Source organism: Boleophthalmus pectinirostris, unplaced genomic scaffold (assembly GCF_026225935.1).
Source record: "Boleophthalmus pectinirostris isolate CB_2022bp ecotype Guang Dong unplaced genomic scaffold, ASM2622593v1 HiC_scaffold_9, whole genome shotgun sequence".
Taxonomy (NCBI): Eukaryota; Metazoa; Chordata; class Actinopteri; order Gobiiformes; family Gobiidae; genus Boleophthalmus; species Boleophthalmus pectinirostris.
This window is the reverse complement of record NW_026571541.1, coordinates 3262935-3278369: the sequence shown is the minus strand read 5'-3', so window position 1 is coordinate 3278369 and position 15435 is coordinate 3262935. Positions and strand designations below refer to the sequence as shown.

The 15435-nt window shown below is 40.3% G+C and overlaps 1 protein-coding gene across 1 annotated transcript; it reads left to right on the top strand.

Moving 5' to 3' along the window:
- Positions 1-7331: 7331 nt before the first annotated feature.
- LOC110156293 (zinc finger protein 91-like) lies at positions 7332-14853 on the top strand. Its single transcript, XM_055147828.1, has 2 exons — positions 7332-7428; positions 12214-14853. The coding sequence occupies exon 2, from the start codon at positions 12223-12225 to the stop codon at positions 14851-14853; it is 2631 nt and encodes an 876-aa protein (XP_055003803.1). The 5' UTR covers positions 7332-7428; positions 12214-12222.
- The last annotated feature ends 582 nt before the right edge of the window (positions 14854-15435 follow it).

Below are 15435 nucleotides of genomic sequence, written 5' to 3'. Positions count from 1 at the left end.
TTTGAAAACTCCTCTCCTCAGACAGAGAGAGGGTTCCTGCAGGGTTTGCGTGTCTAACGTGCATGAATGAAACAAAACACAACTCCAGGTAGGTTTTTGATGAGAAAATGACATAAAAGATCAGAAAATTGCATAATAGAGCCCCTTTTATGTCCATTCCCATCTTGGTTTACGGTGTTTAAAGTGGTATGACCTGTATTTATTTCATGTATTTCTAATTTGGTTGTATTGTAGGCCTACCTGCAGTAAATGGTTCATATAGTTTAACACAATGGTCAAACTAAGGGAAACTAGGTCATACTTAAAGCAAAATGTTGAATACATGAGTAAATTTATAGTCTAACCTCAACCTGTCAACCTTTACCTTTACTGTAACATCGTCTTGTGTCAGTTCACAGGGTCTCCTCTGTGTTTTTAAAGCGTTTAGTAACCCTTCCTGTCATTTATAGGCTCTATTCACGCTTGCGTCACAAACCAGGAAGAAACGTGATTACAACTTCCGATGGGTTCTGATGAGAAAATGTTCCAGTTTTCTTCATCTCCATGTCATTGTAGTGTTCCGTTATGTTCTGCTAATCAATAATTCCAACCACACCTCAGTTTTCATCATTTCCACACTGACACACAACTCCGAGCACACTGGGGACATGTGATTAGAAGAGATGAGGCCACAGCACATACGTCTGCAGTCTTCATTTTACCACTGCTCATATTTACTTCAGTGGGTTTGATCACAGTTGGTCGGGGAGTCCAGTGTCGGGAACTACACCGGAAGTTGTCATTGATGTTTCCAAACGTCTTCCTGGTTTGTGATGTAAGCATGAATAGAGCCTATTGTGTTCAAAGTAGCATTAAAACTGATCTCTAATATTGTATCCTCATCAAAAACATACCTGGAATTTGTTTTTTTTTTTTTTTTAAAACAAATCTGCACATTTAGGCTGAGTAATTCTCTCAAACTGAAAACACTCTTCCACCTTGTGATGTCACGTGATCATACAGGAAGCGCTCCACTGTGTTTTTCAACTCCATACACCTTCACTAGAATCATTTAAATACTTTCAGCCCTGAAATTGCCGATCTCTACTGAACTAAATGTAAAAGGAGCTGTTCAATTGAAAACTACAACTACATGACATCACAAGGTGGAACTGAGCATTTTAAGCTAATAAAGGATTGCTCAAACATGTGTGAATGAAATAAAACAACTCTGGGTATGTTTTTGGGGAGGTGTCAGTATTATAACATGACTTAAAGCTCACAAGAGTCAAATTTTTGGCATAGGACGATACTGAATTGAAAATCTTGATGAACCACATTAGTAACGTTTGAGGAGCAATGTTGTTGTGGAATTGTGAGGCAAAGCAGCCTTTGTATGAGCCCCTGTAGGGTGCATCCCATTCCTCATGACCTCCCGTAGGAACTCTATGATTGGTCAGCTTTTAGTCCCGCCCACTGAGGTGAACGGCCAATAGGGAACGGCTTCGGTCGAAAATGGAGAAATGGGTTGTGTACACATTTTTGTTTTCTGAAAGAACTTGCTGCACAAACTGTTTAATGGAGGGTCTGCCACCTCGTCCCCGTGGAGATGTAATTCCTTTACCTGGAATGTTCCACAGTATGACATAAAATGTTTGCCTTGCATGTATTCAATCATCTTTTATTACTCGAAAAACAGGCATTCCTACTGTGAACGGGGTCACTTCTTCACAGATCTGACTTGTGACTTGGCCTAATTGTGTTATCAACTCGTCTCCATGAAGATAGATCAGTGTTAAAGCGTACTGTGGCACATTTTAGGCAAAGCAATAACATCTCCATAGAGAAACGTTACATGGTGTGGCTTTAAAATAGAGATGAAAGACAAGTCAGGATTCTTTGAATTGGCTGCGGAAAAATCCCTAACGCAGATGTGACCTGGTATATGGTTAGTGTTATGTTAGTGGGGTTTACCCTAAAAACAAAAACAGTCACATAATTCAAATCTCCTCCGTCACTACTCTTTTTTTTTTTTTTTTTTTCTTCTGTTTTGTTTTGTTTTTTTCATCATACCAATCCAAATGCAGTTCAACATTTGTGGATTTTCTGTTTTAAAATCTGCCATCATCCATTTTCAACATCTATAATCACATTCTATAATTTAATATTGTCATAATTTCTGTATAAAACTATGGGAAATTCAGTGTAGCCCAGTAATTACAGAAATATTAACCATAAACCTGGTCAATTTTGAAGGGCTCATATTACGATGTTTTCTGATGAGTGTTATAATGTTGTTTCCTCGTGTGTTTTGTTTCATACACACGTTTAACTCACAAACCCTGCATATTTATTAGGGTTTTTAGATCTTCTCTCAATTTGAAAACACTCTGTTCCACCTTGAGATGCACCTTCACTAGAATCATTTGGATGATTTCACCCCAGAACTGCTGATCTCAATTGCTATTAACTTGAAACTTAAAACTACAAACTACATGACATCACAAGGTGGAGCAGAGCATTTTGAGTTTTGGAGATAGACAGAATAATCCAGGATTACTCAGACATGTGTGAATGAAACAGAACCCAGCTCCATGTCTGTTTTCGAGGAGGTAACGACATTCTAACATGGCTCAAAAGTCAGGAGAGAAACTTTTGCGTAAGGATTTTTAAAACTATATGCAGCTTGATGTGATGTCATGTGAACACAACCTATTTCGAGACTGAGGAGTTGATGCTTCGAGGAGGTGGGAAATGGGATGCAGCCGTAGCGTATCTATTGAAGTGCCTAGTGCGGGCCCCCTCGCTGTGCCCTGGGTGAACGCAGTTTCACCGAGCTGGGGACCAAAGCTGCTGGAACTACTGATGCTGTGTGCCGCCCGGACTCCCCAAGTGCCACACCAGCTACGCCCCGCCCCCGAGCATCTAGCCCCGCCCCTCTCCCCTGGACTGTACTGTGTGTGTGGGGTTGAAGGGGGGGGGTATGACTTTCTACTGTGTTGACTAATCTTCAGGAATAATGTCTTGCACAAACATTCCCCTTGGACAATAAAGTTTGCAAAGCTCAAACTGAGTGGATTGTTTTTCCTCCACACCGACACCGGGCAAATTACTGTCTTCAAGCTCGAGACATGATGATATTTTGTGGTTTAATTATACGCTAAAATATTATTTAAAGAGGAGGTTTTATTATGAGGTATCAAGCTTTCTACTGTGTTATAACAGTCCATCAAAATCATACATGAAAAGGTTGAAGATGTTATTATTGTTATGATTTAAGCAAACTCTCCTGGGCCCAATTTAAATCCTCCTTATGGTTAGCTCTAAGATTCTGTTCAATGCTCAGCCCCCAAGCCTACATCACCCATGCTCCCACACAACAATTCTCCATAAATATACAAAAAACATGTTTCAAAATTGTACACAAACCTGATGCGATGTGCAGTAGTTTCATTACAAGGACGTACACTGATTGTGTTGTGATAGTGATCTAAAGGTGGAGTGACTTAGCACAGGGAGCGAAGTGGTCAGGGAAGGAAGCATGCCCGACCCTGACTGAGACAAACAGCAGTGTATTCACTGTGCACATGTGTGTGTTCTACTCGTATCATGTGTGTGTGTGTGTGTGGTTCTTTGCTCTGAATCCATGCTCACACCGCGTGGAGACACAGGGAGTGTGCAGACTGCAGTGAGCACCTTCTGTATGTTTTCACCTGTGACCACATGATGTTTGAAGCTTTTCTTTTAGGAGGACTGCTTTGTTCTCCCCAGTGTAAACACCCAGTGTGTTAATATTTGGTCATCAGCTTGTCTCCCTTGTACATGTGAACATCTTCATCACATCTTCATCACATCTTCATCACATGGCCTGTTAAAGGGATAAGAGCAGCAGAGGTGGACATACTCCACCGTGTATCATGTGTCATGTATCCTACAGGGCAATGGGCTTGAATGTTGTCTGTAAGTGAAATAAAAAGGTGTTCACCTTCCCCTTTCTCTAATCCCCATCATTTCCCTGAGACACAATAACCGCATCATGGAGACACATGTTTGTGCACCTTCATAATCCCCCTTTAGATGTTTGGAACCACGCCTTTGCCGCATTAAGTGCTCTAAAATGTCCAGGTATTATTCTGTGACTCTCCACTCTTCCTCCACACTCTGGGACCTTAATTTAAAAAAATATATATGTGAAGTTTACTTTCATCTGAGAAGAGGACTTTGGACCACTGAGCAACAGTCCAGTTCCACAGCCCAGGTAAGACTCTTCTGACATCCTCTCATATTCAAGTTTTCACCTGAGCATAGTGCGTTAGCCTCATATGATAATTGTCTAAGTCATATTTGAACACTTACGGAAAAACAAGAAAAAACTAATTTTTTTTGCTAGCACATTGGTATTTTGAATTGATATTTTAACAGAAACTTCAACCAGATGTGTGAACAAGTCTCCAAAAAAAGTAAGACACACTGATTGCATAACAAATTAAAGTGACTTAGGCAGAATATGACTTGACTTAGGCAGTTTTTCTCTGAGGGTCATTCCACCTCAATTCACCCAAAAAAATGCAGTTTGAACCCTCACATTGTCCAATTGCAAAGAAAATTGGTGTTTGGGTAAATCATAGCCAGGAAAGCCAAAATCTCAAATTTCTACATGATCGGACCAACAGTTGCTGACATATTGTAATTTTATTCTTTCACTGTTTTGCGTGGTCACCGAATTTCAATTTGCATTTACTCAGCAATTTCTGGTCTGATATCAAAAACCAAGGAATCTCTGGAAAAGGGAAAACATAAGGAATCCAAATCTTGTTTTAAAGGACACGCCCGACCTCAATGACACCAATAAAAAAAATGTAGTCCTATATGTTGGAGGGCTTTTCTTTTTTATTTTCACAAAAATTTACTTAGAATTTGACTTACCCCCATCTTAAGGCAAGACAAATATTCATTCAGAGTGAACAGCTGACAATCAAAGAAACATTACAGGACCATTGTTCTGTCCCTGTCTCCCTGACACAGATGCACGTTGACAAACTCAGTGAACAGACAAACCCTCCTGATTTGGCTGCACTTCATCAAGGACACGTGAGTGATGAAGATGAACACGAAGGCCCTGCTGATATCCCTCCTGTTGTCAGACCTCAGAACCTCATATGCTGCAGCTCTGATCACCTCCCACGGATTGGTCTGGTGGACGAGGTGTCAGAAGAATTCACTGACTATAAGATAAAGTTCATGCACCATCATGGACCAGACAAGACCTTCTACTGGCCGTCCAAAGATGATTCTTGTTGGAGACCTGATTCAAACAAGACAGTCTTTGACAAGAAAATACAGCATTTCACATCACGATATGAACTGGCCTACAGATGAGGAGTAAATCTCCTGATTTCATGAAACGAAGACAGTTGCGAATTTTTCAGTGACTTTTGGTTCTGTGTGATTGAATATACAAGAGGTCATAAGGAAAAACAGAGTACAATACTACAATAATACTGTACATGTATATAAAGTATAAAGTACTGCATACGCTATATACAGTACTACACTAATACTATACATGTATATAGAGTATACAGTACTGCACACACTATAATACTGTACACGTATATAGAGTATACTGTACTGCATATACTATAATACTGTACATAACTGTACTGTACAATACATAAGTTCATGTGACTTCATAGAAACACAGTTCACATTATTAAGACCATCAGTTACTAATTACTCAAGTGCTGAAAGTCAAAACAGACAAATGCTGTGAAAACAGTTCAGTGTTTTGTATTGTTTTAGTTGGAAAGGTTTATTAGTTGTCATAGTAGATTAAATTATGTTTATTATGTTTGACACCATCATTTCAGGTTGCAGACTGATAGTACAGATGTGACAGACTTAAAGATGTGAACGATGACTTAGCTGCATATTTTAGAAAACAGGTCATTCACAATTTTTTGTTCATTGTAGTGATGACTTCTGGTTTGTAAGTAAAGTAAAATGTCACTATTGAGACTGATTTTATGGTGGGGCCTGAGTGTTTGTCCCACTTTTAATAGTTGTGGTTTTGGCAAATGGGTCATTGAAAAAAGTAAAAATAAACTGACCCCTGTCTACTGTGCAAAGACCTGTGAAATTATAATAATAAAGACTATCTGATCTCATGTGTGAATATACAGGAGTTAAAATGATCTCTACTTAACATAGTCTTTACCTTTTAAATCAGTGTTCTCTTTGTCAATGCTCCACTCCCTGAGCCCTTCACACCTCTGCCTCAGCCCACAGCTCCATGCACTAATCCACCTGGCTCACTGACACTTAATCACCTTTATTATTGTTAGGTATCTTCAAAAACCATTAAGCGTGTTCTCTTAAAAATAACCACTGGAATCGATCAATTAAAATCAAAAAGAATTTATTCCCTATTCAATACAATTCTAATACAGAGCTCTGGGTCAGATCACTAACCCTGACCGCCTACGGCTACACAGGTCTTAAATCAGGCAAATCTGACTGCCTCTGAACTAACTTAACCCAGATTTTTATAGACATTGTTGAATGTACTTGAAGGAATAACGCTCTTATTAATGTTGTATTAAATTGTAATGGTTTGATTGGTTCAGCTTCCTTGAGGTGACGTGTGACGTATGCACGCATTTTTGTTAAAACATATATATGATTCAAGAAAGAACTGTAGTGTGATAATAAAAGGTTGAACTGAGAAATACACGCCCCGCTTTCTTTTCACCACGTTAAGTCTGCGCGAGTCAGATACCCTTAACAGACATCCATATGAATATGCAAATAAGATGTTGAACAGGTAACGCCTTGAATCTTCCTTGGAGTTTCTCTGCATTCCTTTAGGTTCAGGGGGGTTGACAGCAGCCAAATGTAAATCACCAGTTTGTTTTGTTTCGCACCAGGCCGAACCATCCCCACTGCTGCTGCTCTGCAATGAATTTCCTTAAGAACACAACCTATATCTGCAAAAGATGACCTTAAAAACATACATGTTTCACATAGTGGTACCTTTAAACATACATACAATTTCAGTGGTTAAACATGAACACAATGTATAATAATCAAACAAATATATAAATTCAATGTTTAATATGCACATGTGATGCACTCAAGAAACGTTACCACTTGGTACAGCCTTCATTATGTTAATACTGCCCTGTTTCTTGTGGTTCAGCGTAATGTCTGTGTCTCATGTGAGTTTTGAAGAGCTGCTCAGATCCTCCTGATTGGCTGCTGTGGTCCAATCAGAGGAGTGGGGAGGAGTGGAGGGACACTTCACCAACTGCAGCAGCTCAGAGACAAAGAAAGAGCTGGACACAGAAACCAAAACAGCTTTCTTTGCCAGGAATTAACTACACTACTTTTAACAAAGTGGACTATTAACTACTGGGTGAAGGACTTCCAGAACTTTCTGCCTCTCCTCTGGTAAGTGTATCATATCTATGGTCCATATGGAATTCACAGCCAAAGATTGTTAAATATCTCTGTATTTAGGGCAGGACAGGGTGTTTTATTTTAATTTAATTTTTTTTACATTTCACATACAAACGCACAAAGCAGACATTTCCAGTCATTCATAACATTGTGGAAAAGAAAGAATGGAAACATAAAATAAAATAAATGACAGTATATCAAGCCTAGTAAAGGAACCTAAATGAAACTGATTTGGGGGAGGTGGAGGACATCGAACTGTGTATGAAGTCTTTGTATAGGTTGGTTATTGAAATAGCTTTTTTACAGGATAAGTGGTGAATAGATTGAAAATATTGATTTATTTTAATTAGCAGTAATGGAAAATATGGTTTTGTTTTTGAGAATTTTGCTCTATGGATATGGTATTTGCCAAGAAGAATAAGTGAATTCATTAGTTTATCAATTTTTGCATTTTGATGTGTATAGAGAGTAATGATATTTTCTTCTTTGGGGTTTTTGGGACATGTACATTCTGGGAAAGAAAAAGTTCACATTCTTTCCAGTAGGTGGAGCTAACTGGGCATGAAAAAAGTTGATGAATAGTACCATAGGGATTCTGTTAGGTGATGGTGTTTGTTTTTCCAGATGAAATTTGTTAAGGTCCTATTCATTTCTATGGCAGGTGAGTCCTTTACAGAAAGTGAGAGCGCAGGATAAACCAGTCTGGAGAAACCTTCAGCCTTAGTTAACAGTGCGCGTCCAAAAATAGGAATGTCCCTTTGCAGCCACATGTTTAATAATGTACTGGTCTTTTTCAGTTTTGAACGGCAGGAAACAGACTTGCATGCCCTGCCCTTTCACAGTTCTCTGGCTCGTTTTTCGGTCATGCTCGGGCTTTCTCCGTTCTACTGGTGGTTGAGTAATAAAAGTCTGAGAGTAAAAAAGTTTGTTGAGTCCAGGTTTGGACAAGTTCTTGCTCTGGCCTTTTGTGTTGTGAGTCTACCGCGCGCTCGGGCCCTCGCTCTCTCTCTCTGTCCAAGATTAGTCCTGGTTTAGACCTGGTTTAGACCTGGTTTAGTCCTGGTTTAGACCTGGTTTAGTCCTGGTTTAGACCTGGTTTAGTCCTGGTTTAGTACTGGTTTAGTACTGGTTTAGTCCTGGTTTAGACCTGGTTTAGTCCTGGTTTAGTCCTGGTTTAGTACTGGTTTAGTCCTGGTTTAGACCTGGATTAGTCCTGGTTTAGACCTGGTTTAGTCCTGGTTTAGACCTGGTTTAGTTCTGGTTTAGTCCTGGTTTAGACCTGGTTTAGTCCATACCTGTCCGTAAAATTCCAGAACGATAAAACCCGCCCGTTTCAGCAACTATTTGTCCGTATCTGTCGGTGCAGGATTCTGTATCACAATATAAACATATCGGCTTTATTACCTGTATGTACATAAGGTTTGAATCACACTCGTAATGTATGTTACATGAACCATTAATTAAGGAAAAAAAAAAACACTGAGGTGTTTTATGTGCATGTTAATAGATTTAAACCTCATTAAACTACAAATACAAGATGAAGTAGAAATGTAGCTTTATAGATATAGATGTTGTAAACTTTATTTACAATATCTACAATAAAATCAGCCCTAACCATCTTAAATGTGTTCTGCAGTTCTACACTTAATTCACATTCTAACTTAATACACCTTAACATAAAAAAAAAAAAAACAACCAAACAAAAAAAACAACAACAAATACACATGTTAAGAACAAAAAGCAAGTGCAAAACACGATGTCTGAAAACAGTGAGAAGATGTGCAGGCTGGTGTAGCAGGAGCGTCTCTGACACTCTGGTGTGAATTGAAGCTTTTAAATTTACACGTGTGCGCAGCTCCACCTACGTTAATTCAGGGTAAATCTCGGAATCAATGCATGAATGTAAGAAGTTTAGCGTCATGTAACTTCAGTGAGCACGCCGAGTTCGAGTTCTAGCAGCGGCATCTTCCTCATGAGCTTCATTTGAGTCGCCCCAACAGGGCGTAGGTCCTATTGAGCTTTGGGGGATGATGTCATACAGGCTCGTCACCATGGATCTATTAAAATAACAGTAATAATCGTCACACACTAGGAAACCGAGGGCACAGTCATTCTGGCAGTAATCAGCAGACTGGTGGACTGTAGGGGTGGAGGAGGCTAAACATGGTTGATAATTGTTATGCACCACGATGCCCAAATAAATGAAATTCTATGCATGACTAGAAGTAAAAAAACAAAACAGCTCAAACGTCCCCTTGGCTTGAAAGTCCCAGCTCGAACGTCCCATTCTCTCGGCGGTAACGTCCCCCTCCTCCCTCTGGGCGGCACACGGGTAACTGCTGTGCCCAGGAGAGGGGGGTCGTTCTCGTTGGCCTTTAGTCGGCCACGTCACGCACTGTGATGTATTGAGTTAGAAAATCAGCATTTTATATCATAACAAAATGAAATGTGAATGTAACGAGACCAAATGTCAGGCGTTGTTCATGTCATATTAGGAAGATAAAGGAATATGAACTCAGGTCAGTAAACACCCACAAGTCACCTGTGAGGAATTTTGTGAAACAAGTGATGGCACTGCCTAACCTGCCATCTGACCACATAGATCCACCATTTTAAAGACCCACTGCCCAAGTTCTACAGATGAACTGAGGAGAAAAGTGGCAATTAGTAATTATAATTGTAATTAATACGATATACGATATGTATAAAAAAAAAATGTGTTTCTCACCTTCCACGGTGGTTGGTCTCTCTCACCCTCATTCAGCTCGGGTCGTCTACCAGAGGCCTGGGAGCTTGAGAGTTCTGCGCAGTATCTTTGCTGTTCCCAGTACTGCACTTTTCTGGACTGAGATGTCCATTGTTTTTCCCGGTATCTGTTGTAGCCACTCTTCCAGTTTGGGGGTTACAGCCCCGAGTGTCCGATCACCACAGGCACCACTGATGCCTTTACTTTCCAGGCTCTCTCCAGCTCTTCCTTGAGCCCCTGGTATTTCTCTAGCTTCTCGTGTTCCTTTTTCCTGATATTACCATCGCTTGGTATTGCGATGTCAACCACCACGGCTCTGCTCTGTTTCTTATCCACCACCACTATGTCTGGTTGGTTCGCCATCACCATTCTGTCAGTCTGTATCTGGAAGTCCCACAGGATCTTGGCTCGGTCATTCTCCACAACCTTTGGAGGTGTTTCCCACCTTGATCCTGGGGTTTCCAGCCCGTACTCTGCACAGATGTTTCTGTACACTATGCCCGCCACTTGGTTATGTCGCTCCATGTATGCTTTCCCTGCCAGCATCTTACACCCCGCAGTTATGTGCTGGACTGTCTCAGGAGCCTCTTTGCACAGTCTACACCGTGGGTCTTGTCTGGTGTGGTAGATCTGGGCCTCTATTGCTCGAGTGCCCAGGGCCAGCTCCTGAGCAGCCAGGATCAGTGCCTCTGTGCTGTCCTTCAGACCAGCCCTCTCAAGCCATTGGTAGGATTTCTTGATATCAGCCACTTCAGTTATGTTCCGGTGGTTTGCCCCATGTAGGGGTTTGTCCTGCCATGATGGTCCCTCCAGCACCTCTTCCTCTGGACCCCACTGTCTGAGACATTCTCTGAGCACATCATCTGTCGGGGCCTTGTCCTTGATGTACTCAAGGAGCTTGGATGTTTCATCCTGGACAGTGGTTCCCACACTCACTAGTCCTCGGCCCCCCTCCTTCCGGCCTGCGTACAGTCTCAGGGTGCTGGATTTGGGATGGAACCCTCCATGGTCAGGAGCTTTCGTGTCTTAACATCTGTGGTCTGTATATCCTCCTTTGACCAGCTTATGATTCCTGCAGTGTATCTGATCACTGGCAGGGCGTAGCTCTTGATTGCCTGCGCCTTGTTCTTGCCATTGAGCTGGCTTCTTAGGACTTGCCTCACTCTTTGCAGGTATTTGGCCGTAGCCGCTTTCCTTGTTGCCTCTTCGAGGTTGCCATTTGCTTGTGGGATACCAAGGTACCTGTAACTGTCCTCAACATCTGCTATTGTTCCCTCTGGGAGTGAGACCCCCTCTGTGTGGACTACCTTCCCTCGCTTTGTCACCATCCTGCTACATTTGTCAAGCCCGAATGACATCCCATACATACATACATACATATGAAAAATGTATTTTTTTTACATTTTTAATTTTTTTTCATTTATTTGTATATAGATTAACTAACTTTGTTCCATAATGGGTACAATTCAGGGGGACTTTCCAGCTTGGGGACCTTCCAGCCAGGGAGATTTTCCAGCTGATTCTCATTACGGACATGGGGAATAGCATAGACATGAAACGTCAACATTATCAGATTTGTACCAAATTTGTGAATTACATTCTATGAACGACTAGAAGCAAAACAAATAACTGACATAAGGCATTTTTCATGGTTGGCCAGCAGAGGTGCAAACACTCCTAAAAAAAAAGATTTAAAGGTGCACTATGTAATTTTTCTAGTGGAAAATTTGTTGGCCTGGGTGGCTCTCAGGAAGTAACGATAGTGTGCCGGGGCAGTCACATGGAAGGGGCGTTTTCACTGGGCAAGAGCTGTTTAATGTCTCTTTTGGCTTTAATTTGATATTCTTTTGCTACAGTCAGAAAAAAGTATGCCTTTAAAAGAAAATACAACCTTCCTTGATTCATGCAACTTAATGTAACCTGCTTGTAAAACACACATTGAAACATTATTACATACACATCAGTATTTGTTATTTTATGTGTATATCGTGATTTTTACTTGACACTTTATTTTCTTTGTTCTAATGCAGATCTACAGAATGGAGTTTACATGTGACCAGTGTGGAAAAGCATGGCCAAATGCTTCCAAACTGAAAAGACACTTCAGAACTCACAGAGGAAAAAAAACATACAGCTGTGACCAGTGTGGGAAGAAATTTAAAGAGTCTACTGCACTCGAAAGACATTTGAAAATCCACACCGGAGAAAAAACATTTGAATGTGACCAGTGTGGGAAGGAATTTACACAGTCCGGAAGCCTCTCTAAACATATGAGAATCCACACAAGAGAAAAGCCATACAGCTGTGATGTCTGTGAGAAGACATTTTCAGTGTCATGCAACCTTGTATCACATATGAGAGTCCACACCGGAGAGAAGCCATTTGAATGTGACAAGTGTGGGAAAGAATTTAAAGCGCCTGGTACACTAAAAAGACATATGAAAATCCACACAGGAGAAAAGCCTTACAGATGTGAGGTTTGTGACAAAACATTTTCACTGTCAAGCAGCCTTGTAACACACATGAGAATCCACACCGGAGAGAGGCCATACAAGTGTGGGCAGTGTGGGAAGGAATTTACAAAGTCTGATGCACTCAAAAAACATATGAGAATCCACACAGGAGAGAAACCATATGAATGTGACCAGTGTGGGATGGAATTTAAATGGCTTGATGCACTCAAAAGACATATGAGAATCCACACAGGAGAAAAGCCATACAACTGTTCTATCTGTGACAAGACATTTTCACAGTCAGGCACCTTGACATCACATATGAGAGTCCACACCAGAGAGAGGCCATACAAGTGTGAACAGTGTGGGAAGGAATTTACAAAGTCTGATACACTCAAAAAACATACGAAAATCCACACAGGAGAAAAGCCATACAGATGTGAGGTTTGTGACAAGACATTTTCAGTGTCAAGCAGCCTTGTAACACACATGAGAATCCACACTGGAGAGAAGCCATTCAAGTGTGGGCAGTGTGGGAAGGATTTTACAAGGTCTGATGCACTCGAAATACATATGAGAATCCACACAGGAGAGAAACAATATGCATGTGACCAGTGTGGGACGGAATTTAAACGCCTTGATGCACTCAAAATACATATGAGAATCCACACAGGAGAGAAACCATACAACTGTTATGTCTGTGACAAGACATTTTCAGTGTCAGGCACCTTGACATCACATATGAGAGTCCACACCAGAGAGAGGCCGTACAAGTGTGAGCAGTGTGGGAAAGAATTTAAAGAGTCTCGAGCACTTAAAAGACATATGAGAATCCACACAGGAGAGAAACCATACAGATGTGATGTTTGTGACAAGACATTTTCATTGTCAAACAGCCTTGTAATACATATGAGAGGTCACACTGGAGAGAGGCCGTACAAGTGTGAGCAGTGTGGGAAAGAATTTAAAGAGTCTACTTCACTCAAAAGACATATGAGAATCCACACAGGGGAAAAAACATACAGATGTGATGTTTGTGACAAGACATTTTCAGTGTCAAGCAGCCTTGTATCACATATGAGAATCCACACAGGAGTGAGGCCATACAAGTGTGAGCAGTGTGGGAAAGAATTTAAAGAGTCTCGAGCACTTAAAATACATATGAGAATCCACACAGGAGAGAAACCATACAGATGTGATGTTTGTGACAAGACATTTTCATTGTCAAGCAGCCTTGTAATACATATGAGAGTTCACACTGGAGAGAGACCATATGAATGTGACCAGTGTGGGAAAGAATTTAAAGAGTCTACTTCACTCAAAAGACATATGAGAATCCACACTGGAGAAAAACCATTTGAATGTGACCAGTGTGGGAATCAATTTAAACAGTCCAGTGACCTCCGTAAACATATGAGAGTCCACACAGGAGAGAAACCATACAGATGTGATGTTTGTGACAAGACATTTTCAGTGTCAAGCAGCCTTGTAATACATATGAGAGTCCACACAGGAAGGAGGCCATTTGAATGTGCCCAGTGTGGGAAAGAATATAAACAGTCCAGTGACCTCCGTAAACATATGAGAGTCCACACAGGAGAGAAACCATACAGATGCAATGTTTGTGACAAGACTTTTTCCTTGTCATGCAGCCTTGTATCACATATGAGAATCCACACAGGAAGGAGGCCATACAAGTGTGAGCAGTGTGGGAAAGAATTTACACTGCCTGGTACACTCAAAACACATATGAGAATCCACACAGGAGAAAAACCATTTGAATGTGACCAGTGTGGGAATCAATTTAAACAGTCCAGTGACCTCCGTAAACATATGAGAGTCCACACAGGAGAGAAATCATACAGATGTGATGTTTGTGACAAGACATTTTCAGTGTCAAGCAGCCTTGTAATACATATGAGAGTCCACACTGGAGAGAGGCCATACAAGTGTGAGCAGTGTGGGAAAGCTTACACTGCATCATTCAGTCTCAAGAGACACATGAGAATTCACTTGTTCCAGAATGAAGAGAAAAGCTGCAGCTCTGACCAGTGTGGAAGGACTTTGAGAAAACGTACTCATGTGAAGGTGCACCGTCTTGAACACACTAAAGGAGACAGAGCTGCTGAGGCCGGATCATGTGAATCTAAAGTCAGACTCAAAAAGCTGGAGATCAGGCTTCAGAGACTCCAGACTGTGGAGATGAGCTCTGTGTAGTGGCAAATATTAACATCATTTTTAAGCTTGCCATTTTTTTAAATTACTTTTTTATTACAAAGAGATTTTAGATGAAGTTTGTCCATATATTATATACATATTATTCTTTCTTGTTTTTACTTTTATTTTAATATTATTTTTACTTTTAAACCTTCTCTGCAGTTTCATTTTTATGTTTTATTATTCTGCTTGCTGATGAATTACTCTTATTATCAACCCACAACAGGTTTTCTTTTCATGGATGATGTTGGGGGAAAGTGAAATAAAATAAAGAAATGATAAAATAAAGTCTACCTATGTTTTCTTTTTTTATTTTGGACCAATTGCACGTGCTTATCTTGTTTTATGTCGCATATATATATATATATATATATATATATATATATATATATATATATATATACATATATATATATTTTTTTCGTTAAATATATGTTTATTCATTTCATTAGAGATATTAAGTATCCATTTAGCTATTTACACGAGTGTAAGCACATCCATATGTCACACATTTTTTATATATATATATATATATATATATATATATATATATATATATATATAAAATACATACACACCTAC